The sequence below is a fragment of the Hemibagrus wyckioides genome, linkage group LG18, assembly GCF_019097595.1.
Source record: "Hemibagrus wyckioides isolate EC202008001 linkage group LG18, SWU_Hwy_1.0, whole genome shotgun sequence".
NCBI classification, from domain to species: domain Eukaryota; kingdom Metazoa; phylum Chordata; class Actinopteri; order Siluriformes; family Bagridae; genus Hemibagrus; species Hemibagrus wyckioides.
Window position 1 is genome coordinate 1,952,501 of NC_080727.1, and position 27,601 is coordinate 1,980,101.

The 27,601-nt window shown below is 40.3% G+C and overlaps 1 protein-coding gene across 2 annotated transcripts in view; it reads left to right on the plus strand.

The window, feature by feature from the left end:
- LOC131368686 (potassium/sodium hyperpolarization-activated cyclic nucleotide-gated channel 1) overlaps window positions 1-18,381 on the plus strand; it is a 124,102-nt gene extending 105,721 nt beyond the window's left edge. Inside the window, exons 8-10 of one of the 2 annotated variants that reach the window (XM_058414731.1) lie at window positions 540-593; window positions 2,348-2,411; window positions 10,142-10,476. In XM_058414731.1, the coding sequence (XP_058270714.1) occupies window positions 540-593; window positions 2,348-2,411; window positions 10,142-10,328 (305 nt within the window). In that variant the 3' untranslated portion in view covers window positions 10,329-10,476. Of the gene's footprint in view, window positions 1-539; window positions 594-2,347; window positions 2,412-10,141 lie in introns of both variants that reach the window. The other variant, XM_058414730.1, reaches the window with a different exon arrangement.
- Window positions 18,382-27,601: the final 9,220 nt, after the last annotated feature.

The window sequence follows — 27,601 nt, forward strand, 5'->3', positions numbered from 1 at the left end:
TGAAGTCATAAAAATTTTGTTAAGACCTTTTTGACCTTTTAACTTTAAAAAAAGATTTAACATTGCAAAAAATATTATTCACTTTTTATTGTGAATTTATTATATTTTCTGGACTGATTCTGAACTAAAATTTAATAAATAAATTCTACAGAAAAATAAAATCTATCTGTTACAACATTGTATAATTTGTTTTAGCATTTAATAATAAAAGTGTAAGGGAACGAATTTAACCCCTGGGGTATCACATCTACCAGAAATACACAAAAAATCAGATATCTTTTGTTACATTATCAATAAAAAGACAAATTATGGTCCAGAAAATGTGATAAATTCTCACTATATTTCAGTCCTTCAGTAGAGATGAATATGAAATGTCTTTCATTAAATTCTCCAAAGATGAGATTTCAGATCTCGAGCGTATATTCTATTTAATTATTTATTTGTATTAATGAGTATTATTATATTCTAGTGCAGTTTCCTCAGATGTTGACAAACTGCATGCTGCATGTAATAATTACGAATACTTCTTACTTTTGCAGCAGCTAAGACAAATTGTGATGATCAGCAGGTTCACTGTGACCAGGCCACACGAAGTATACCGTTTTTCCTCTAAGCATATGAGAAGAATGTGACTTTTTTACTAACACAGCATGTGGCTGTCATAGTCTGTACTTTATAATGACACCAGTGCCTGCAAAAACACCTCCATGGGCCGTATTCAGAGTCAGAACCTAACCTGCGGCATGACAGCAGAGTCCCGGGAAATTCAGAGGCGGGGATTAGGGCGGGACCTGGGGCGGGTTCAGGACAAAGACGAGGAAGCTTTATCCGGGTTTTTTTGGATCGTCAGTGACGGAGATGTTAGTTAGCAGTCGTAACGATGGAAAATAAAGACAGAATTACAGCTTCAGCCTCAATATCCGAATCCATCATGAATTTTCCTTATTGACGCCCACAAGTTGGAAAATTAGTGATGAAAGAGTTACGACATGAAATTACACTCAGCTCATAATTACAAGATTTCCGATGGGACTTGAAATTAACAATTTGCTGTGTGGATTTTTTTTTTAGAAATGCTTTTTTAGCATTGGCATCTTTAAACACATGGAAAAAAATCGGGGATAGAAAATGCGGACTGAATAACAGACATAATAACAACTGTATTATGATATAAACATAAAAGCAAGAGATGATAATAATAATAATAATAATAATAATTATTATTATTATTATTATTATTATTTATATATATGTGTGTGTGATTAATGTATATAATTAATTAAATTACATACACTTATTTATATATATAATATAACATACTGGATGAATTATCTGAACTGGGGAGAAACATGAATCTAGAACGGTACCAGAACATTTGCTGCGTGAATAATCCAATGTTGTTATTATGGCATTAATTATTGCACTGCAGCATCTGGTCAAATGGAAGAAAACGTCTTCCGCTTATAAACTAGCACTTGATCCAGCGCAGACGAATGTTTTGCACTTTTTTTAATATCAAACACAAAGGCAGGTCTGGATAATGAGATTGTACCGCGTGTGAAATGCGGGTCATTTGATCACACATTTAACTTTATTCTTCTGATTTTTTTTTTTTTAATAATCTGCGCTAAACGTGAACTTCTGAACTCAACTCTGAATACGGCCGCTTGAGTTTAAGCAACATTTTATTTGTGTTATTTCTGAAGGTAATCAAATCTTTCCCAAGGCACGGCAAAACTACTGCTTGTGATGGTGGTTTTCTGTTGTTGTGTTTGTTTTTTTTCTGGATGTTGAAACTCAGGCATGTTCATACCGGCTTGCTTTTGCATCATCGTGACGTCCGAGTCGAAAGAAATCAATAGCAGATAAGCACTGACGTGATCAGGCCAGTCCAATCTCTAAAACTTAATCCCGGAGATGATGTGACGTGTCATTGTTGCTGATGGATTTCCTGATTTAATTCCTGCATCGTGTGGAAATACCCTGCTTTCCTCTTTACGCTCGGAAAAAAATAATAAAACCCACAAGCATGACCACGATGCTTTACATCCTGCTCTGATTCGATTTGGACGAGTCGAACCCCAAAAAACATGGGTTTTGTCTCATATAAAGGAAAGAAAAAACTGCAGACCGGGTCATGATCTGTGCTCGTTGTGCTGTCATTTATTTTCATTCTCCTTTTTATTTATTTCATTTTTGGACTGCAAATGCTTGTTCCATCCTACGCAAGAGAAAAAAAATTGATATTTGATAAAAAGCCGAAAGTTAACCATGCACTGACCAGAATGCCTTGTGTCACGATTGATCACAATGTATATGTATTTCTATCTAAAAATTATTCAACCAGGAGTTCCTCTTGAGATGAGCTCATCTCGTTTTCAAGAGTGTCCTGGCCGAAGATTAGGCAGCAGGTAAATTCCTCGATACAATCCCACATCTCAAAAAAACAAAAACAAAAATCTCCACAAACTTTAAAGCATCATGGGAAAGATCTACAGTACAGTACGCTCAGACAGACGGACGCTTGTGCGCTCGCTTATTTGTTTGTTTGTTTGTTTGGGGGTCAATTCGTGTTACTGAAGAAGGTGAGGGTTTAGGTTAGGACACTTAGAGCTGGAGTTTAAAGAGAGTCAAGTCAAAATAGTTCTGATTTTACCGCGTCAGGATCCCACGCTCTCATTGCCGTGACCCGGGTTCGATTCCTGGGCAGGGCGCTAACCCATCTACTGAAGAGTTAACTCTCAGTGCCGGTCCCAAACCAGATTAAATGGGAAGGTTGCATCAGGGAGGGCATCCGGCATAAAACCTGTTTCAAATCAAAACATGCAGACCAAATGATCCGCTGTGGCGACCCTAAACAGGGAACAGCTGAAAGAACAAAAACAACAACATCAGGACACTTGGTCTGGATGATAATCAGAAAAAATCAGAGAAGATCGGTTGAAATTCCAAAAAGCCAGAAATTTCCCTCAATAAAAGATCTCTTTTATTTATCCCAGAAAGCAGAAGAAACTCTTTTGACTTGCCTTATTTCAGTAAAAACACAGATTATGTATATATCTAGAGTACAGAGACCTCGTCACTGCATGCTCACTGTAACACTCTGACTAATAACTGGAGCTTTAGTGAAGAAATCCTTTCTGCTAGCGACACTCGGCATGATGCTACTTCTCTATGGTTTCCATCTTCATCCTCAGCGCTGCGTCTTCTTTATCATGGTTTTGTCATCGCTTCCCAGTGCAACATCTTACACACACACACAACCAAAAACCCAACACAAGAGAGTCAGGAGTCGTTTACTTACTCGTCATACACAGTTTTGTACAATGCATCATTGACTTAGCGTTATTATTATAATTATTATTATTATTATTAGCGTTACTGTTATTAGTAGTTAGCGGAGGTGTAGAGAAGAAGAAGCACCTGGCTAAGTGCTGGAGCTTTAATACGACGCCGTAAAACACCTCACAAAGTTTAATTTAAAGCTGACAGACAAAAAATCCGGCAAGTGGGTCGTGGAAACGAGCGAGAGCTAGAGGCATGAAACTAATCATCGCCAACGAGCCCTGAGAGAGAAGCAGAGAGAAAACGACAAGCAGACCATCCAACAGTGGAGTCCAGTAGCACAAGAGAGAATAATTAACACTCTTATTTCTTTAAAAGATCCTACAAAGATTCATCCCTAATGGTGACATGGTTATTTATTTATGTATATATGTAGATGAGAATGGCTTCCAGTGTGTTTTTCCCTGGAAAACCATACACAGAATTTTACTGGTTAAAGATCAAATCTGAGCTGCTTTTTAGATGAACAAGCACTTGGAGCATCTCAGAGAGCAGAAATGGGTTTGATATCAGCATTACTTTGAAAATACAAACATTTCTGCAGTAGTTCCTCCTCTTATAGTAGTTCCTCCTCTCTCAGTAGTTCTCTTGCATTAGTCCCTCCACTCTCACACTAGTTCCACCTCTCGCAGTAGTTTCTCCTCTTGCAGTAGTTTCTTCTGCTACAGTACCACCCCCCCACAGTCGTTCCTCCTCTTTCAACAGTTTCTCCTCTCGCAGTATTCCAGCTCTCACAGTAGTTCCTCCTCTTGCAGTAGTGTCTCCTCTCGCACGAGTTCCTCCTCTCGAAACTTTCGAGCACAGTCTGCAGCCTGCTTTGCTTCTGGTTGCCATCATTCATCATAAACCTTTATAGACCGCTGTTGTTTAGCTTCATCTGTTCATTAGCGTTGCAACATATGCTAGGCGTATCGGCGTCTCTCGATATCAGAGCATTTGTACATGTAAAATTAAATACTGACCCTGATTTAGAATTCTTGCTCTGTTTATAACACTCTAATCTTAAACTTTTACTGTAACACACCTGATTCAGAGAGTGAAAAACACACACACACACACACACTCAGTTTATAACTGAAAATGTCAGCGGATGCTAAAACGTATAAAATGCTAGGTGCTACAGGAAATTAGAGGCTGTCAGACTCGTGTTCCTCATCAGTAACATGTTTCTGTTTAACTCCTCATCCACAGAGTTCACGCTTCCTCCAAATTTATTTTCCTCCATCATGTAAGTCTGGATTTTCTCTCAGCAGTAGTCTTTAGTGAGCTGTGGTGTTTTTTGTTTTCGGAGAAGTTGTGTTGTGTAGATCAGAGAATTTCAGCTGTAGCTAGATTCTAAATGTCCGTGATTGTTCTGTTTCTCATCGTGAAGATTTAGAGCAGAATGAAACAAACCACGAAGAGGCTGAAGATGCTTTTTCACCAAATCGTGGTGAAATGATTATTTCCTGACACACACTGTATCACACAGCAGGACTTTGACTAGAAATATGCTAGGAAACAAGCGCAATAGAATTTTAAAAAATCCCCCATGACCACAAAGTAGGCGCTAAATATAATTATATGATTCAGTCATCTTATAAATCGCATCAAATGTTTATTTATTTCCTTTTTTTCAAGTCCAGATCTTCAAAACACGTTACATCTCTGTCCTTTGGCTCAGTTTAGCAGCTCACATTTACAAAAACCCAGAATACATGGCATATCTGAATCAGTTCCTGATTCCTGCAGTCGATTCTGATTCAGGAGTCGATTCTGATTTCTGCAGTTGAGTCAACTCACTTTCTAACATGTAACATGTTTCTAAGTTGCAACTTTAAAATATCTCAGATAGAATACGTCATAAATATCCATGCAAAACTTGCTGACAAACTAGACTTCTTATTTTCTGTCAGCACTTTTTCCTCCATGCTGGATTTTGATTCGCTCTGCACTTTTGTTAGATGAAAAAAGGTCTAGGGCATCATTGTTTATAGCTCATATCATTTGATTTATATGTTTAAAGCTCATATCAGTTACCCTAAATGATCCATTTTAAGACAGATGACTTTTTTATCTTGTCATAAAACTTTAACAGCGCCACCTGCAGCCCTGGAGCTCTTGTATGCGACCAGAAATATGGAATGGTAATGCTCCTGAGGTCTTTACACATCGTGGTCATTGCCTGTTTAGAATAAATAAATAAATAATAGCCAGTCTTAACCTCTCTAAAGCAAATATCAACCCCAACCGCCACCTAACAAAGTTCAGCTAGTCGTGTTTGTCTTGCCGTGATGGCAAATATGAAGAACCGACAGTGACACTGTGTGTGTTTGGATATGCAAGGACATGTCTCGCTTCCTAAACCTGCTCCAGTGTCCCGGGGGACACTCCATCGTCCTCAAGAACTGGCTCACGTTAATTCCTGTCACACCGGATAAATGTTCCGGTCAGAAGCTTCTGCAAATACGAATGTCTCTTCTTCACTTATTGACACGTTTTCATCTGTTTATCCGATCAAAATAAATAAAGCTATGGATAATAGATAACTGCTCCGCTGTAGTTTAGCATCTTGTAGAAAGATGCAGTAAGACGTGAGATCGCAGTACAGCAGTGAGACGGCAGCACCAGATTAATCATCAGCTCCTGTTCTCAAAAACACTTCGCTCCGTTTATTTATATATTTTTATAATTGACCAAGCAGGAAAGCCCTAGCGGGACTCGCGTCTCGTGTTCAGACGGCTCCTGTGTGATGACTGCAGGGTAATATCCAGTAATAAAGAAGAAACACACATCCAGACACACAGCTAACACTAGAACCTCCTGATGGACAGAATCAATAATCTGATATAAACAGAAAAAGTAAACATAAAACTGACACATAAAAACATTTAAAAAAATAAATGTTAATATATGTAGAATATATGAATATATAATAATCAAAGAAAAAAATATATAATTATATTTTTAAAAATATATAATACAAAAACAAACAGAAAAAATAAGAACTATAACTAACAGCCATTGTTTAGTTTTAGTTTAGTGTTTAATGCTGTTACATGAAAATAATCCATAATTCATACTATAATCAGAGGCGGTGTGAAAATATGGAGGTACTGTTACCACGGCAAAGTTTTTTCCCCACTAACAGCACGTTCTGGAGTGTTTTATTCCTCTTTTACCACAATAATTAGCTTTTCATTTGTTTTTTAAATTCAAATAAGATATATTTTTTATCCGTTTATAACTACATTCAATGTTATTTCCTTTTTTCGCTTTTACCTTAAAGCAGCTATAAAAAGTCGCTCCTTTGTCCTGGAGATGTGAGAAAAACATAAAGTTATTTAATTGAAGAAGACACTGCAGCCTCCTTCAATAACTGTTAAATCAACATCTCCTTAGAGGACACTTCACCGCATTAACGATTGGAGGTTTCGTTACATAACGGCACTAACCCTGTGAATGAGCCGTTGCTATAGAAACGATTCGATCATATAAACCTGGGAATTGCAGCAGCACCACTGTCAGATGCACTCTCCTAGAAAATTAGATCTGACACCGGAGATTTGATATTTATTAGGTTTCTTCTGCATTAGAATCCCAAACATTTAATTTCTCAACAAATAAACACTCCAAACAAACTACTACATGTGTAATGAAAGTCTTTTGCACAATACAGTATCATTATTATTATAATTTACCTCTAAATGACATCTGATCAGCAGAGGATACGTCCATCATCCTCAGCAGAGAATCTGTAGAAGAATCTCTCTCTGAAGTCTGATTACACAGCGCTAGTAACACGCAGAAACTCAGCAGATTCATTTTCCAATCTCATTCCCCAGTTTTCCCTCGCCAGCTGAAGCATTAGCCCTCGTACAGAATATTTTTCACTGTCCCCGCCTGTGCGGTCCAGTTTTCGGGCACCAGATTAACCCAGGCGTGATTGCACAAGAGTACAAGTGTTGATTTTGTTCCTCTCATGAAAGAATCCCAACCCACAGTCTAATTAATCACAAAAACAGCTTTTATCTGTTGCTGCAGGATTGCAGAATCGGGCCTGAACGTCCGTAAAGAAGATCAGCTCTAGCTGTAGATATTTTTACAGTAATGGTAAAGGAGAGAGATGTATCAGAACACAAGCTGAACGGCGGTTGGCGAGAGAAAGGACGCCACCTCCACGTTCAAGGCCGTAGTCGAGAGATTGATTGTTAACGGCTTTTACGCCTTCGGGTTCTACTGATTGAAGAGTTCTGCTTGGCTGCAAGCCGTTCAGCAAACCGAAAAAGGTCAAATCTGAAGAAATAAATCCCAGACACTGCTGCTGCGTTAAATGTTTTAAAAGTCTTACATAAAGGCTAGTTCCTTCAGGCCAGATTCACTGGGATATAGCTACCAGTTCACACTTATAATCAGCAATCTAGTTCGGGACAACTCAAACATATTTTGATCCTCTATACATGGATAAAAAACTGATCAAAAGATCTTCAGGAGAATTTGGTTTCTATCTCAATAATGCCAGAGCCATCAACAACCAGGGGTCCGAGCACTTTTATCAATAGATATTGTCACAGAATTCCAGCTTTACAGAATTCCAGATGCAGATTTCAGTCTCTAATGAACAAGCCAGAGATGAAGGTGGTGAGAAAAAAGCCAGCCGAGACAACAGGAGGAAGAAAAGGAACCTCCTCAATGTAGAACCTGTCCTCTTCTGGGTGACACTGGATAATGGAGTTATATATCATTACAGTACAGGTGTGGAAGAGTAAAGATAAACAGAACTGAGTGCCTGGGAAGGATGATGAGTTTGAGCAGATTCCACTGTATTAGTGTCCTGGGATGAGACCTGGTTTGTCTATTGTGGCCAGGGGTCAAAGCATGCAAAGAGTGGGCCTGCTTGATCTGTAGCTTAATGTTTTATGTACAGTATATGTTAACCAAGCAGATGTCAATGTGAGAAGATCCAGATATCTTCTTGTTGAAATATCAACCGATCGCAGTCAAATGTCAACCACAAATAAGTGATAGGAGGTGTAAGGATGCCAGGATAAATAGGGGGGATTTTTTACTGGCTGTCGCATTTGACCACATCGAGTCTGACGCGGTGTATTTAAATGCCATATTGGTGTTGTTAAGAATCGTCTTACTACAATAAAGCCGAGTTTGCTCCTTCTTATCCAAGCCTGAAGAAGTTTCTTTATTTTATTTTTATAGATTTAGTAAAGTTTTATGCAAGTGTATAATAGTAATAGGTAATTGGAGAAGACTCCGGACCACCCTGTAGTGTGTCCGCTCAGAGAGTTCTGACAGTGTCCATGCTTGCATAACTGCCCCGCGCTCTTGCTAGGAAGAGCCACCGTACTATCTCTGCTGTCAACCAGACCTATGCTAACCCATTACCGGCCTAATTTTATTTTTGTAAGGTATAAAGTTTTCACCAAAGACCTAATTCTATTCTTAATGACCACCTGTTTTGTTGAAAGCCCGATCCTGACGATGCCAGAGTCATTTGTGGTTTGGGGTCCAAGCACCAATAATTGTCCTTGATCTCTGGACCTCTGGATGGGGAGGAAGTTAGCCTTTCAGTTCAAAATCAAAAGACACAGAAGTCTTTTTTCCTGACTGCTACATTTCCATGTTTATGAAAAAGTTCTGAAGATATCATGGCTATTTGTGGCCAAGAGACCAAACAAGTGTCCCTGATTTCTGAGAAATGAGAAAGACACCAGCATTAGTTGGTGTATCCAGAATAGATGAGTGGGCATTTTGGAAAGATGTCTCAACCTTCTTGTCTCAACCTTCTTGTCTCAACCTTCAACGCATCTTGCTCTTACGACACAGGAAGGTCCGGATAGTGGGGAGGAATTGGATACGTTATACCAGAGGAGAAGATTAGTTATTTATTGGCACTTTTAATGAGAAATAAATCTGTAAGACAAAGAGAGCGCTACAGTAGTTATGTGTTATAATATTGAACCCCCCACAACATCAACCTCAAATCATCCACTGTGACACACTGCGTGTCAAATAACCTTTCATAACCAATCGTATTCTCTACACCTCCTCACACGCCACGTCTGATCGATGCTTGTCACCAGAATTGATTTCTCGAGTGCCTTGTTTCTGACAGTTCCTCCCACTGAAGAAGGTTCTGCATCTCAAGAGAGTGTAAACGTAATTCTACTTCTGACACGGTCAGGGATTATCTTTACCCAGTAGAGTTACGTTTAAAAGCCCTTCCTGCGATTACAGGAGTCGTTCCGACATGTTGTCCGGGTATTGAAGGACGTAGATAAAGGCCTGATCGAAACATCTCCTGTGCTGTTTGTCTTTATTGCAGTCGAAATCTAATATTCGGGTAATGGCTGCATGTCACGGACTTCAAATGAGCTCGGGCTTAATGGCCGCTCTTGGATCTGTATGGACAGTTTAGCCGATGCACTAGAGGTTAAATATCAGAATCATTCATCCTTTGATTGAAATAAAGCCAGTTGAGTGGGTTAATTAAGTAAGGAAGGCCAAGTGTACCAACGCCAACATTCTGCCATTGCACCGTGTATTCTCATGGATAAATCAATAGATAAAGCTAAGGTGTGTGTTGTGTATGCGATCTTGAGAACGTATTAGAACGCAGGGTTTAGTTAGTAGTGTCGGGTGTTTTTAGGTACATCAAATTGTGTTTTAGCTTAGTTATCAGTCCTCCCTTTGTGGTCCCCATGTCTCCATTACATCTCCACTGTTTTCCATTTCATATGCTGTACTATTTCACGTGCTGCATGGTGTTCATGATGGCTAGCTAACATGTTGTTCTTTCCAGGGAAGAAGAATTCCCTCCTGCTCCAGAAGTTCCAGAAGGACCTGAATGCCGGCGTGTTCAATACACAGGAGAACGAGCTTCTGAAGCAGATTATCCGACAGGACCGGGAGATGGTGATGATGGTGGAGAGGAAGCAGTCGTTCACAGGGGCGAATTCAACGCCCATGTCCGGAAACTCCATCATTAACTCTCCAGCTCAGCCTCCTTTTGCAAACAGCCAGTTCCAGCAGCAACTGCAATCCTCACCCCTGACCCCTATGCCCCCCATGACCTACAGCACCTCGGCATCCATCATCCCTGCGGCTCGCCTAGCAGGGAGCGTGGCCTTCTCGTCGCCAGGAAACCCGGCCACGCCCCTACAGCAGCAGCCGACGCCCGGAGGCGTCATGTCTCCCTGCTCGTTCACGGCAGGGCGAACCTTCCAGTACGGATCGCCCACGGCTTCGCAGCTGTCGCTCGTGCCCCAGCTGTCGGCCATAACGACGCAGCAACAGCAGCAGCAGTCGTCGCAGCCGCAGCAGGCGTCCCCGCAAAGAAACGAGGTTCACAGCAGTCTTAGCAGGGACGTGCGCCATCTTTCGGCCTCTCAGCCCTCGCTGCCTCATGAAACCTCACTAGCCATCAGACAACATCCATCGTCCGGAGAATCCTTGGCATCTATCCAGCCCGCAGTAAGCCCCTCCCCACAAGCCCCTGGCTCTGCCCCACAGCAGGGTGCCATTCGTGCCACCGTCCCTCCGAGGGTGGCGCTTTTCCGACAAATGTCATCAGGCGCACTGCCACCGGTGCGAGCAGCGCCCTCTACAGTCCAGCACAGAGATCCCATGGGATCCAGGAGAGAGTCGGCCGTCTTAAACAGCGGCACCGAGACTGAACAAGACAAGTTGCGCTTCGCGTCGAATTTATGATTTTTCTTTCGGTTCTTCTTCTTCATTTATTTATTGATTGATTTTTTTAAAAGAATGATTTTGCTTCATTTTTATGGAGAAAAAAAAAGAGACGAGTATTTTTGTTTCTTCCTCCAACCAACCTCGTAGATCTCCTGTACAGACTCGCCCTTGTATTATATTCTATTTTAGAAACCTTTTCCCTTCAACGTAAGAATGTATATTATACAAATATATACATGTAAATCTAGAATATTTGGCACTGCCTATATGAAAAAAGGCGGGAAAACACTAGTATAAATGCAAGTCTTCCTTTCTGATATGTATATACGACGGACATGTTGGGGATTCCGAGCTTTTTTTCTTTTTTCTCTTTCTTTGTTACGTTTTTTTCTTGTTCTTGTTTGTCTTTTTTGTTTTTTGTAACTGGAATGAAACGTGATCGCTGGCTTTTATTTTCTGAAATCGTTTTGTTTTGTTTTGTTTTGAAGCGATGTCCAAATACAAGTCCAGCATTCAGCAGCTTTTTTGGCATCACTGTGGAAAACCTACACGAATAACCGATACTGGCGTTCCAAAAAAAATAAATAAATAAATACAACAAAAATAAAAAAGGCTGCACACGCTCACCGATACGGATATTTATCAAGAGGACGGAGATTACACGGAGGAAAAAAGAAGAGCGGGGGAAAAGAGTAAAAGAGTTCCTCCATTGCAATACGACGGTCCAGTAACTGAGGTGTAGTGTTAAGACCGAGGCAGTGTTACAGGATCGAAGGAAATAAAAGTTGCTATTTTTTTTTTTCTTTTTTTTTTTTTTGATTTTATCCTTTTCTCCTGTTAATTATTTGTGAAAGAGGGAGCAGGGCTGCAGGTGGATTCTTTTCTACCCCTGGTTTCTGAGACGGACATGATGAAATGTATGTGACTGTGTACATTTATAATATTTATAAACTAAAGATTATCACCATTATGCAATAGACTGTGATTATAAAGATGAAACTATATGTGTGTTGTAAATAGTTTTGTAGAGCTAGTCCTTGCAGAATAACGTGTGGTGCATTCTCGAACATGGCAATGTCTTACCGGTCTGAAGCCTGGATATCACCCACATCAATATAAATAGAACTCTCTCTATATATATATATATACATACATACATATATATGCATATGTACAGAAGTGATCACGAGTTATCATTATCATTGTTAGCGACACGCGAACCTTAATGCAAACCACGGCATGATCGTTTGTTCGAGATCGCTGTAAGAGGCCAACGTTAGCTCGCAGTGGTCTTTTAGAGACCGGAGAACAGCAGCGAGGAGAGATCGATGATGGGACAAAAAGCTTTTTGTAGTCTAAAAGCACACTTGTTTCTAAATGGCCCCCGTATTTATAGAACGTCGATCCACACCTACGATAAGAAGTCGTTACTGTAAGCTGAACGGTGCACTGACTTCAACTCGCTATTCCTGTTTTTCGTTCACGTCAGTATTACGCTCGAGCTATCCGCTCTGGATGTCACTCTGGATATCGCTATGCAGTTGCTTGTTGTGTTTTATTTTTTCACATTCACGTTCACAGTTTCACATCTCTCATGGAAAAGAACTGACCGATCCCGAGCCCTGTCTTAATGCTACTGTTACTGTTTCTACGATGGGTTTCCTTTAGCAATGACCTTTTTGTTCGTTAAATAATAACACTTTTATCCATTTAGAGTTACATGTGATGATGTGGAACACCGTTAGAACACCTCACTTCCTGTTACGTTAAAGCAGCAATAAACAGTCATCGCCTCTCTGTCTTGAAGTTTAATAAGATCAAATATTCGATGTAGATGTCGCTGTTACACTCTTACAGAACACTGACACTGGAGACTCCTTCCCTATTAAAACGTAACAACGGTTACACGTGATTTAATTTAATAATTAGACATTTAAACATTTATCGTATGGATAATATACAGATTTTGTGTACACACATGAGTAATTAAAATCAATTCTAACCCAGGGCTTAATGCTAATGTTCTTCTACAAATTAGCTATGCAGTTTAGCAACTTTATTAAACAAATCAGCTTAGCGAAGAGCTAAGAGTCTCCACTTTTTGTTGGTTTCATTTATTGATGTCTTGATTTTCCACCCAGAGAGCAAGAGGAACAAGGCATACAGAAGCCGGGGCTTTGGATCGGTCAGTTATTCAGCTCTCTGTACACTTCATAACGAGCGCCGTTAACCAAACTGTGGATTCTACACGCCCATTGCACAGCACTTTTTTTCTTTTCTTTTTTTTAGAAGAGAGAGAGAGTATATGAGCAAATAAATCCATCTGAGCTGCATCAGTGATGCGCAGAATGAAATGTCAGAATGAATCTGATTTGCACTCTACTCGGGTTTTTCATTGCTGTTATTGATTACGGATTTGTTTTCTGTGTCACAGTCCGTCTGTAAATGGGATCGAGGACGAGGAGAAAATATTTGTTTCCGTCTGAGAAGCAAGCTACAGCTAAAGCTGTGTTGCATTAAGGTTTCTCGCTCATGTGTGTGTTGGTGTATGTGTGTGTGTGAGTGTGTGGATAAGCATCCTCAAAGAGGCTTGAACCTCAGGTATAGGTAACCTCACCCTTATGTTCTGTTCATGTACTGGAAAGGTTATGATGATGATATTTTCACATCACAAACAAATGAACATTACTATCCAATATTTTTATCACAGGAAGCTCACATTTCTCTCATTAGGTACTTCATCACTTAGCAGACATAATCAGAGACACTTTCGATCATAAGTAAGATTCACTGCTGTCTCTTTCAGGTCAGTGTGTGAATCAGTGAATCATAACTAAGTTTGAAGTTTGCACTCAGAATGTGACTCAGTGAATCTCCTGATCATGACTGAACTTTATTCTCCTCTAAATCAGTCAGCGTGTGAATCGGTGATTCAGTGACTCTTTTGCTCATAACTAAGATTCTATCTGCTCTCATTCGACTCAGAATGTGACTCAGTGGATGTTCTGATCATGCCTGAACTTCATTCTCCTTTACATTGGGCCAGTGTGTGACTCAGTGAATCAGTCAGTGTGTGAATCAGTGATTCAGTGACTCTTTTGATCATAACTAAGATTCCTCTTCTCTCTCATTCAAGTCAGTGTGTGAATCAGCGAATCTTTTAAATTGCCCATATCTTATTTGACTTAAAATGTGACTCAGCAACTTCTTCGATCGTGACTGAGATTCACTTCCCTCTCATTCAGGTCAGTGTGTGAATCACTGAAACTTTTAATTATGACTGAGATTCCCTGCTCTCTTAGTTGGGGTACTGCATGAATCAGTGAGTCATTTGATATTGAAAGAGATTCCCTGCTTTTTCATTCAAGTCAGTGTATGAATCAGTGAATCATTTGATAATGACAGATTCCCTGCTCTTTCATTCAGGTCAGTGTATGAATCAGTGAATCATTTGATATTGAAAGAGATTCAGTGCTCTTTCATTCAAGTCAGTGTGCAGTATGAATCATTGAATCATTTGCTAATGAAAGAGATTCCCTGCTCTTTCATACAAGTCATTGTACGAGTCAGTGAATCATTTGGTCATGAGATTCAGAGATTCATGGTCAGAGATTCACTTTTTTGTTGAGTCACTGAATACACTGATGTTGGTTGGCTGTTTTATTTTTTTTTTTAGAGTTTAGATTTCCAGCATTTCAGTGCACATCTTATTGTAGATAATAAAAAATAAGAATAGAATTAAAATTGTTTTCCACAGGATCTTTTTTCTCTCATACTATGAAATTTCATGTCCACATATCTTCACTGAGATAAAGAGAAGGCTTAAATAAATAAATAGATTAGAGTTCATTATAGGATGTAAGCAGTGAACAGAACATGAGGGTTCAATAAGATGGCAGTGAAGCATCAGAGAGCCTGAAGTTTCAAGCCTCATTTTTTTCACCACGCTTCAGACTCACAGGACTGACCGAAGCTCAGCGTGCTGCATTCACCCAACTCCAGGCATCTTCACTCTCCCGCATGCACCACCACAACTACTTACAGAAGATACTATTTAAAATCCTTGACGTTTAAATGTATTGTAAGAAGTTATTTTTTTCTTCTCTGTCTGCCTGGAAGCGATGTGTGTGTGTGTGTGTGTGTGTGTGTGACAGAAGCGTTTCAGAAGATTCTTCACCAAAAGCACGTTTTTAAGTATTTGTGCCTAAACTATATCAAGACTTTCACCCGTCTCATCCTTCCCAGCGTGTGTGTGTGTGTGTGTGTGTGTGCTCACACGGACGAGTGTGTATTCCTTCAGCTTCTTCTAAAAATCTCCAAAACATGGCATGGAAAATAGGTGTTGCCTTCAAGTCCTGTTGGAAACGTGGGAATTCCGAGATATCGCACTATGCCGGAATTTCTAGTTTTCTAGAAGCGACTGATTGAGCGGTTATATCACTGTCACTGCTGTTATTAATTCCATAATGTTTATTTGTTTGCTGCTAAATAAATAAATAAACATGATCACATGACAGAAGCTCCTCCTCCTGCCGGCTTAACAAGTTTTTTTATGAAAGCCTTTTAAGAAGCCTTCATGTAATGTTTTTGTTTTTTTTCCAGGCCATGTATTTTATTTCCCTCTAAATACTTTTGTGTTCATATCACGCTGTTCTTTAAGATAAAAAAGGAGGATCTTGAGAAGGACTTGAAGGCAGCAAAACGTCCACGCAAAGTCTGTTCTTTACCCAACTTTCGTGGCAGGTATGACGCGTCACGCTAAAGTTGTCATGCTAAAATCTTGTAGTTCAGTTCCTCTTTATCTTCTCCTCCTAGCATCATGCTAATTTCAGCTAGCATATCTTCCCACAGCGGATTACGGCAGATTAAATACCGAGGCCTTGAACATGCATCTGTACGGCTTATTAATTACACTATATTGCCAAAAGTTTTGGGACGTCTGCTTTTCCATGCACATGAATGTAATATGGAGTTGTCCCGCCCTTTGCAGCTATAACAGCTTCAACTCTTCTGGGAAGGTTTTCCACAAGGTTTAGGAGTGTGTTTATGGGAATTTTTGACCGTTCCTCTAGAAGCACATTTGTGAGGTCAGACACTGATGTTGGAGGAGAAGGTCTGTCTCACAGTCTCCACTCTAATTCATCCCAAAGGTGTTCTATCGGGTTGAGGTCAGGACTCTGTGCAGGACAGTCAAGTTCATCCACACCAAACTCACTCATCCATGTCTTTATGGACCTTGCTTTGGTCACTGGTGTGCAGTCATGTTGGAACAGGAAGGGGTCATCCCCAAACTGTTCCCACAAAGAGCATGAAATTGTCCAAAATGTCTTGGTATGAAGCTGAAGCATTAAGAGTTCCTTTCATTGGAACTAAGGGGCGGAGCCCAACCCCTGAAAAACAACACCTGAATTCTATGATCTAGAGGGGTGTCCCAATACTTTTGATAGTATAGTGTATCACTAGCTTGCAAGTGTACAGTGAATCTTTCAGTAAAGATGCTAGCTTATTAGTTAGCAAAAACAGCCATGATGAGAATTGGGCCTTGGATTGAGTGACGGTTTGTTGATTATTTGTTGTCTTTTGTTACGTGATTTTGATCAAATTTTTGGGGGATTTTTTTGGGGATGTTCCTGAGAGACTCGCCGAGCTGCTCATTTCTTGTAAAAACTTGAAACGGACAAAATTCAGCAAATCCTAACACGTTATAACGTTCAAGTTGATTTTCGGTGTAAAACACAGCCACTAATAATAATAACATGCTAACAAAAAATATGAACTAACACACTTCTGTAGGTCCGGGATGCAAATGAACACATGTATAAAGTTACAGAGCACTTGTGAATATGAACAGAATCCATGTATAGCTTGTAGCGCTAGTTGGGTTTGGATTCACTGGAGTGGGCGGAGCAAAACTGGCCAAAGCGTAACATTCTTTGAAATTGCACTTTCTGATAACAGAACGTTTCGGTACGAAACTCGCAATACATTTCACTGAGGTTGAATTGAGATGCTGTAATGCTACGGTGAGACGTCACTCGTCTGACTTATGCCATAGTGTGTAGGGTGAGGTGTAGCGTAGAGGTGTGCGACAGACTCTTTTCTTCTTTTTTGTTTAGCGTTTTTCGTAAAAATCCTGGATCCAAAAATGTCTGCAATATTTCTGTCCGTAAATATAAACAAAATATTCAATGAAATAGAACTGAAATTGAATGTGTCGTGTTCAGCGTAGCTTGTACTGCTAGCTGTTTGTCTTGTGGGCGTGAACTAACTGCTGCTGATGTCCCTAGTGGGCATGGCCAGTCAAGTTTTTTGTATTTCTGTGACAAACTGAAGTAGCATGAAATCACAAGCATGAAACTTGGGCCTTCGATTTTATTTGCTACTCTTTCGATTAGTAACCAAGCTAGCTGTATTAGCTAAGCATCCTTACCAGAAGCATCAGCCATTTTTGCTACTTCCTTCTGAGATCTATTTTTCTCAGATAAAATTGAAATTTCATTTCAAAAGTTAAAATTCTTTTGTTCTGTTTTGCGTGTGAAAACGAACAGCCGTCTGTTTGCTAGCAAGAATGTAAGGAAACCGTGACCAGGCGAAAGCGTTTACTGAGTTAATAAAGTATGTTAATGTTAACGAACGTGGCCTTTCTCTGTCACGCAAGCTTGTAGGTCGATTTTTGTTTGTTTCTGAGAGACCGCGGTCCTGATGCACACCTCTGAACTAGCCTAGAGTTAGCAACGCTCAGCTGCAGCTATATTTTTGACACTGCACTTTGCCTTTAGATGAGAAATGCTTCCTGCTTTTAATATGCTCGTCTCACGTTATTATGAACACACGCACATGTGCAGAACTAAGACAAATAAACACCAGTCGTTCGGTACGGTGACATTCGAGAAACCAGCACGTAGATTCCTATCGTTTATATTTTTTATTTTTTTCCATCCCTTTGTCTTTGTCCTTCTCTCTGTGTGTGTATATATGTTGTGTGTGTGTGTGTGTGTGTGTGTGAAGAAGAAAAGAGAGACCGTGCTGCAAATAAACAAGGGCATAAAACCCAAAGTCTCCTGGATGCACGTGAGATTATCGTTTCATTTCCTGCATGATGAAAAAAGGAGGCGGAGAAAACAAAAACACAGCTCATCTTTTCATTGTGCTCGTTGTGTGCGTTAAAAAAATTAAAAAACGAATATATAATTAACAGGAAAAAAAAGAAAAAAAAAGAAACCGGGTTATTCGATCTGGAAAGACGAACGATAAAATGTATACTTTCTTACAAACTTTATGCAGACAAATTCTCTTTTGTTTTGTTTTTTTGTTTGTTTGTAAATAATAAACCTTTAAAATCTAGAGGGAGAGAGAAAAATAAAAGAAATATTGTCATTTATCGCTGTGTCTGTTTGTTTATTTCTTCTTTTCTTACAATAAAGTTCACTGATGATTTTATAACTAGCTAATAAACGGAACATGTTTGCTATCATCTGCAGTGTTTTTGCAGTGTTTCACAAATATTAGCAAGATAGCTACTAAAATTAGCATACACTCTCTGTATTAGCTAAAGTAATCATTTGGGAACATTTTAGCAGCATAAATTCATCCATCCATCTTCTATACCTGCTTTATTCCTAATTAGTGTCATGGGGGTCTGCTGGAGCCTATCCCAGCACACATTGGGTGAAAGGCAGGGGTACACCCTGGACAGGTCACCAGTCCATCACAGGGCCACACATATAGACAGACAACCACACACACTCACACACACTCCTATGGGCAATTTAGAATTACCAATCAACCTAATGCACATGTTTTTGGACTGTGGGAGGAAACCGGAGTACCCGGAGTAAACCCACACAGGCTCGGGGAGAACATGCAGTCTCCACACAGAAAGACCCCTGTCTGTTCGAACCCAGGACCTTCTTGCTGTGAGGCAACAGTGCTAACCACTAAGCCACAATGTTGCCTGCAGCATAAATCATCTGTATTTATTTTCCACCTCACATAACTATCTTACACTCTCATAGCTTGTTTTTGTTGCTTCTTGGGATTAGCACCGCTTGGATGCTAGCATCTCTCATACTAGCTTCACACAGATTTCTGTCAGTTTGGCACTTTTGCAACAATATCAGGCCTGAAACGAGCTTAAATAGCACAATACACAAAGAAAATGTGACAGTATTTCTGTTTAATCCTTAATATTAATATACAACAATGATGTATTTAGTCTTCTAGCTGTAGCATGTGAATGCCATCACCGTGTCAGCATGTGTCCACTGCACTGTCTGGACATTCTGTTCCCATAAAGAGATTAAGATAAAGTGAGCGCACACACACACACACACACACATAAAAGGAAGGACCATCAGCAGAATATGAAAAATGGCTGCACAGGGACGGCGAGGATCTCCATTCATTAGCCCCTCGATACAGATCAGTTATTAATTATTAATGTGTTAAGACAGATCCTTTGCTCTTCACAATGAGACAGATGGGAGCAGCGGCGAACTCACGGCGCTCTGGCGGTGTTACGTTCCCGCCAATGTGTTAGCGTTTTGACGTCTTGCTGACAGTTTTCGATCAGAATAGAATATCTTTATTGTCACTGTAACATGCACAACCAAATAAAAAAATGCTTACCTAATCCTTTAGCAGCACAAATGATCTATCTCTATTTTTTCCCTCTCATAACCATCTTATCTTACACTATCATAACTTTTTTTGTTGCTTCTTGGGATGAGCACCATTTGGATGCTAGCTTCACACACAGGACTGGAAATAAATACCTTAAATGTCACAATACATCAAATAAAATGAACACACAATCAGTCAGCTAGGACATGCATGGTGTTTAGTTGTGTATGATGCTAATATTGCTAACGTGAGCATCATATAGCAGGTGCCTCTCAGAGATCACTGAGGGAAACACTCAAAATGGAGGCTGTGTTACATAAATACAGTCTGCTGTACAGGTATATGACACTCTGCTTCATTTTTAACAAATTGCTCCATTCCTGTGGAACGAGTGTCTTCACACAGTGGACAGAATTTACTTTCAGGATTTTGCTGTACGTAGTGATGAATGATTCATGAAACGTTCTTTTAAAGTGATTCTTTTATTATTTGTATGAAGTAGTGCTCAGAATAGCAAAATGCTGTATAGAAACGACCCCAATGGAGTTCGAACCCATAAATGACCCGATCATGTTTGTTCTAATCATATTTAATTAGAACCTTAGACCCTATCAGTATATGAGCTGAGATTCATTGATTCGCTTCACTTGAATCACTTGCTGAATCGCTCAAGTCAACTCACACTCGAGAGATGATTCCATTTACTGCAAACGGGAGTTTGTTTAAAAATGCTAAGCTAAAAGCGTACGTTAGCAATATTTCAACCTAGGTGAAGTATGAACATGAATCAAAGCTCAATGCATTTTTGCGTAGCGTGTTAAAAAGCCGTCAGAGTCGAGGAGTCAGGAGCCAAAAAAGTCTTTTGGCACATAATCATCCCGGTTATGAGCAGCTCTATAATGAAATACGAGCCAGTTGCTGTGTTTTTTCTCATCATGGATGTATTGCTGCTGCCCATCAGATTTATACAGCGAATGTAACAGAAGAAGAGAGCGATAAATATTTCAGCACACACTAGCGAGACGGGGCTATTAAATAAACGCCTCACATGATACCGTCGCCTAAATCGATATCCGGCAGATAACATGGCTACAGCTTCTGAATATTTTAATATTTCACATTAATCATCACAAATGAGATGTTGTCGGGTTCGACACCGACCAGAGAGCTTTGCTTTGTTCAATACTGAGTGAGCTTCCAAGTCTTACTCATTCACAGAGAGCGTGTTATAGGAGTTAACATGGATTACTGCCTAAATACACTATACTGTCAAAAGTATTGGAACATCCCTCCAGATCATTGCGTTCAGGGGTTGGACTCGGCCCCTTAGCTCCAGTGAAAGGAACTCTTAATGCTTCAGCTTCATGCCAAGACATTTTGGACAATTTCATGCTCACAACTTTGTGGGAACAGTTTGGGGATGACCCCTTCCTGTTCCAACATGACTGCACACCAGTGACCAAAGCAAGGTCCATAAAGACATGGATGAGTGAGTTTGGTGTGGAGGAACTTGAGTCCTGACCTCAACCCCACAGAACACCTTTGGGATGAATTAGAGTTCCTCCACTTTGTATAGGATTGAGGTGTGTCCATCCCAGGGTTCTGTATGTCTCAGTTATTATTAAATATACATCATCATCATCATCATCCTGGAATCTGCTCTTACTGTATGTTTAAAAGACACAGTTAATGGTGTGTGACTTGTTTTTACATTTACATACATGGACAAAATTGTTGGTACCCTTCTGTTAAAGAACCAAAAATCTACAATGGTCACTGAAATAACTTGAAACTGACAAAAGAATAAGAATAAGAAATAAAAACTTACTGAAAATTGTCTAATGAAAATCAGACATTGCTTGTCCAAAGGCAATGTCTAATCTCCAAAGGACAGTCTCCCAGAAGCTTTGTGGCTTGTCCTTTAGACAGATGAGACAAACCTGGACCTTTTGGGCGAGTCGCATCAGCTCTGTGTGGACAGACGCAAAAATGAAGCATAGAAAGAAAAGAACAGCTGTACCTACAGAGAAACATGGAGGAGGCTCAGTGATGTTCTGGGGCTGCTTTGCTACATCAGGCACTGGATGTCTTGACTCTGTGCAGGGTACAACGAAATCTCAAGACTGTCAAGGCATTCTGGAGTGAAATGTGCTGCCCAGGGTCAGAAAGCTTGGGGTCAGTTACAGGACATGGGTCCTCCAACAGGATAATGATCCAAAACACCCAACAATGGCTAAGAACAAAACATTAACCTTTTCTGAAGTGGCCTTCTCTGAGCCCTGATCTAAATCCTATTCTGTGGAAAGAGCTGAAACATCTGAAGAAGTCTCCCTTCAATCCTGAGACAGCTGGAGCAGTTAGCTCACGAGAAGTGGACCTGAATACCTGTGGACAGGTGCGGAAGTCTCAGTGAGAGTTACAGGAATGCAACGAGATATTAAATTAAGGGTACCATCATTTTTCTCCTTTTTTTTGTCATTAGTCGGTTTTCAGTATTTTTTATTACTTTTATCAGTTTCAACTTATTTCAGTGACCACTGGGTTTTTCTATCTTCAATGGAAACAATTGTGTCCACGTGTGTAAACCAGGAAACTACAGATTTTTAAAATAAACTGGACAATGTGATTCAATTCTGCAATGCAATTCTTCCACCACTGATACAGTTAAGTGATCCTTTACTGTGTTCATACACACACACACACACACACACACACGTCGATAAGCGTGACTGATGGCTGACGTGGTGAGTGAGAGGTGAAGTGTGGTTCAGCCGATTGACCTTGTGTGTATGCGTGTGTTGTGTGTGTGTATGTGTGTGTTGTGTGTGTGTGTGTGTGTGTGTGTGTGTGTCTCGGCTGATCAGGTGACTTATCTAATTGTGTTATTTGGTAATGGAGGCAATATCGGTGATGGGTGGTGCACGGAGAGGAAACTCGATTAAAAAGCAAAGTCACCTCTGCAGATGGAGCTGAACCTCACAGCACCATGCTGTAATTAAATCTAAACAGACTCCAATACGACGCTAAGCTAGCAGGAGACCTCCACTCCAGGCTAGATTTCTGATACCGCAGTTATCCCTTCAGTTTAACCGTATTAATATTCTCATGTTTTACAGCCCTGCTCAACTGGAAATAACAGAGATTCAGTGTTGAGCTGAGTTGTGGTTCATCATGTAGTGTGATGAAGCAGAGCGGCTGTTACAGACTGGACTTTATTATTTTATTCCACAAGAATGCTAACAGTTCTACTTATTCATTAAACAGTGATACATCAAACTTTTTATCCATTTATATCTTAAATGTCCTGAAACACCCTGAAACAAATTACTTCCAGTTTTCACTTTCGTTATAGCAGCTGTAAACAGTCATTCCCTCACTCGCTGAACTTTATTCCTCTCTCTTAAAACGAATAAAGCAAAAAAAAATTGAAGCTTGTTATGTTATCAAGGAATAAACGTTATGTTTACATCCTTAAAAACGTCACGTCTTTATTCTGTCTGTCTGGAGTGTCTATGGTACGGATCCCTGTGAAGGAGCTGTTACTATGGAAACGATAACGTATTAGAACGTGTGCATTAATCCCGTCCTAACGGGTCTTTACAGTATGGATCTTTACAGAGTCAGTGTGATAAACTCTGGCTGTTTTTCACGTTCACACCGAATGCCTACTCGGCTCTTTTTCAAGCTCCCTCAGTGAAATGAAGTATCCCGGGTGTGATGGCGACTCAATGAAAGGTTAATGAATGCTATTTCTGCCCTGCGCTCCCTCAGGACGCCTCCTCCACCCGAAAATAAACACACAGAGCTTCTGCAACGCCAAACTGCAGGCTGAGAAACCTCTTTCTCTGGAAACTCCACTTCTGTTCCTGTTCACTAAGAGAGTTTCCAGGAGCTGTGTGTGTGTGTGTGTGTGTGTGTGTGTGTGTGTGTGTGTGTGTGTGTAATGTCAGGATTGAGTAACACTGGCATGTGTATTGTGTGAAACTGGATCTGTGTTTTGTCTGAATGCAGTACAGAAATTTGCTGAAACACTGAACGGTCATGTCCTGTCTTCTGTTCTGTGTGGGTTTTTGTCCTGTGTGTTTGTTGTACTGCATATTTGTTGTTTTGTGTTTTTATTGTTCCGTATATTTGTGTCCTGTGTATAAGGATGCAACTAACAATTATTTTTTTTTACTTTTTTTTATTTCATTTATTTCAATTTTTTTATTTCATTTATTTCAATTTTTTTATTTATTTATTTTTCCCACATCATTTATCTATCTATCTATCTATCTATCTATCTATCTATCTATCTATCTATCTATCTATCTATCTATCTATTTATTTAAATTTGCCCCCCGCCCCCCCCACTCTCAGTGTTTCTTTTCTGTATTGTTTCTTTTCTTTTCTTTTTGTGTGTAAGTGTGTATGTGTGTGTTAGTGTGTGTAAGTGTGTGTAAGTGTGTAAGTGTGTATGTGTGTGTTAGTGTGTGTTAGTGTGTGTAAGTGTGTGTAAGTGTGTAAGTGTGTGTAAGTGTGTATGTGTGTGTTAGTGTGTGTAAGTGTGTGTAAGTGTGTAAGTGTGTGTAAGTGTGTGTAAGTGTGTGTAAGTGTGTATGTGTGTGTATGTGTGTGTTAGTGTGTGTAAGTGTGTGTAAGTGTGTGTTAGTGTGTGTAAGTGTGTGTAAGTGTGTAAGTGTGTGTAAGTGTGTATGTGTGTGTATGTGTGTGTTAGTGTGTGTAAGTGTGTGTAAGTGTGTGTAAGTGTGTGTTAGTGTGTGTAAGTGTGTGTAAGTGTGTAAGTGTGTGTAAGTGTGTATGTGTGTGTATGTGTGTGTTAGTGTGTGTAAGTGTGTGTAAGTGTGTGTGTAAGTGTGTATGTGTGTGTGTGTGTGTTAGTGTGTGTAAGTGTGTGTAAGTGTGTATGTGTGTGTATGTGTGTGTTAGTGTGTGTAAGTGTGTGTAAGTGTGTATGTGTGTGTATGTGTGTGTTAGTGTGTGTAAGTGTGTGTAAGTGTGTATGTGTGTGTATGTGTGTGTTAGTGTGTGTAAGTGTGTGTAAGTGTGTATGTGTGTGTTAGTGTGTGTAAGTGTTAGTGTGTGTAAGTGTGTGTAAGTGTGTGTAAGTGTGTATGTGTGTGTATGTGTGTGTTAGTGTGTGTAAGTGTGTGTAAGTGTGTAATTGTGTTGATTATGTCATGGAAGCCCTGACACTCCACAACAGAAAGGCGGCTGGTATCCAATGACAGTGGTGTTAGAATTCTGATTCTGGTGTTTGAGATGTTTGTAGGAGGAGCTCAGGATGATCAGCTCTCTGTTTAAAAAACCTCTGGATGATGGAGTTGAGGCGTTTGGGACACAGCGTCCTTTTCACCACACACTGCTGTAATTAGAGAGGAGAGTAAACACTGTGTAAACATGGTGACCCACGCCATGAACATAGACTATTACTTGGATTATTTATGTAATCGATTACTCCGGCTCTGTGTATTTATTGTCCTTCAGGTTTATTGATGAGTGGACTTCTTTACCTGTGGACTTTTTCCTGAATATTTATTGCTCTGTGTATTTGTTGTTTGTGTGTGTGTGTGTGTGTGTGTGTGTGTGTGTGTGTGTGTGTGTGTGTGTGTGTGTCTTGTACTGCACGTGTCTCACACTATTGTGTATCTGCACTGTTATCTAGTCGTGTCATTTTTTTCTTTGATGAACTCTGTATGTGGAGAGAGACAGACAGACAGACAGACAGACAGACAGAGAGACAGAGTGAAAGAGAGACAGACAGAGAGACAGACAGAGAGAGAGAGAGAGAGAAGAGAGACAGACAGACAGACAGACAGCGAGAGACAAACAGACTGAGAGCAAGAGAGAGAGAGAGTGACAGCAAGAGAGAGACAGATGGACAACAAAAGGGAGAGAGAGACAGATAGACAACGAGAGTGACAGAAGGACAGACAGAAAACAAGAAAGAGACAGTCAGACAGACAGAGAGAGAGTCAGACAGACAGTGAGGGACAGACAAACAGACAATGAGACAGAGAGAGAGAGAGAGAGAGAGAGAGAGAGAGACAAACAGGTATTGAGAGAGAGACAGACAGAGAGAGACAGAGAGGGAGACGGGTGCATTCCCATCATGAGCATCAGTGACGTTCCTCTCGGTCTGCTCTGTGTTAGATGATAGGGCATTATCTCCTCGGCTCTGAGACCAGAATAGAGTTTAGTGGATCAGGATGGACGTGAGGATGTGGAGGTCATCTGGCTGACCACATGGCTAAAAGAGCTGCAGGAGAGCCCGTAACTTTGAGATTAGAGACAGACGAGGCAGAAGGAGGGGATGTTGTGACGGTGTGTAGCATGATGTTTAACTGTTAAAGCCTGGAGTGGATTCTTTCAGTGGAACACGGCTCCGTTACAGCAGACGTTTGTTGTATAAATAGCAGCCGTGGCTCCGGAGCAGAGCTTCCTGAGCATGCTAATATTTACCTTCATTTCTATCCCGAGGTTTTTCAGTTTCAGAGCTGCTATTTTCGTTCGTTTCGGCTGACACAGCGGCGTTTATTCCCGAGGTCAGGTGCGGATCGTCTCTGATTACGCTTTAATTCTCTACAATTTGCTCGAGTGAAAGAGAGAAAGAAGGAAAAGAAACGTCTTTTCTCCTTCTGTCACAGAGCCCAAAATTTCACAAGGTCAAACCACAATCAGCAGGTCACAGGGATCTAATTGCAGGCCAGAAATGACTAAAGTGGGTTTCTCTGTCGGAGAGCTTTGTGTTGTATTCATGAGGAAATAAAAAAGATTCTCAGGGAACAAAAGCAGCATGTTTTCTTCTTCAGCTCTTTTTTTCTTTTGGTGTCTGTAATGGTGCATGTCGGCTCGCACCGGCTCGCTGCGCCTCTCGCAGATGAACGTCAGAGACCCCGAGGCAGCTCCTGAAGCCTCTAGGTGTACGGACGCTGAGGCAGCAGGGAGGTAAAGCTCTTACCTCAGACACAGTATGACCTCAGAGAGCTGAAGAGTGGATACTCTGGGATTAAAGTATTGATGAAGGGAAAATAACAAATCTATAGCCACAGCTAGTTTGTCTTAAATGCTTAAATATTTACCTGTAGACACACACACACACACACGCTGAGAATTTCAAGCAATTACGTAAGGAAATGAAGCGTAAACTTAGCCTTGTTCTCTGTAGTAGTGATGATTTATGCAGGGTGTACTGAATGTTTTTTATTTTTATTATTTATTTACAGGACTGACTTTTTGACTAATATTTTAGATTTTTGTTTTTTATGTTAACTGAGTGGACAGCTCGTTTGTGGTTGTCACAAGAACGTTCTCAGGGTTCTGTTCTAACACACTGCAGACGTACAGGAGGTGTTAACTCCGGTGTACCTCAGGGCTCCATGTGTGAACCGTTCTTATTCTTATTTCAAATATATATTTAACTCTAAACTGCTGAAGAAAGGACATTATTAACATTTACAATATGTCCTGTCCAGAGTCACCCAGACGAGGACGAGGTTCCATTCAGAGTCTGGTTCCTCTCAAGGTTTCTTCCTCAGATCATTTCAGTTTCACATCACCACCGTCACCTCAGGCTTCTCATTAGTGATAAATATTAGAGATGAATAATAACCTAATATTAAACTTTATTGTTTTTATTCTACTTCTAAATTTCTATAAAGCTGCTCGGAGACAATGTGCTATAGAAATAAACTGAAATATTTCATGAAAATCTCAGAGTGCATCTCAGGACGTTCTGCTGATGGTCGTGTATCACATTACTGAATCTGTCCTTTAAAAACCACTCGCTCTCCAGAACAACGCTTTAAAGGAAGGAAGGAAGGAAGGAAGGAAAGAAATAGAGAAGGAAGGGTGGAAGAAAAGAAGGAATTAAGGAAGGAAGGAAAGAAATTAAAGCCTGACTGTTCCTCAGTGCTGCTGCTCCACCTGACTGTCCTGTAACCCTGAC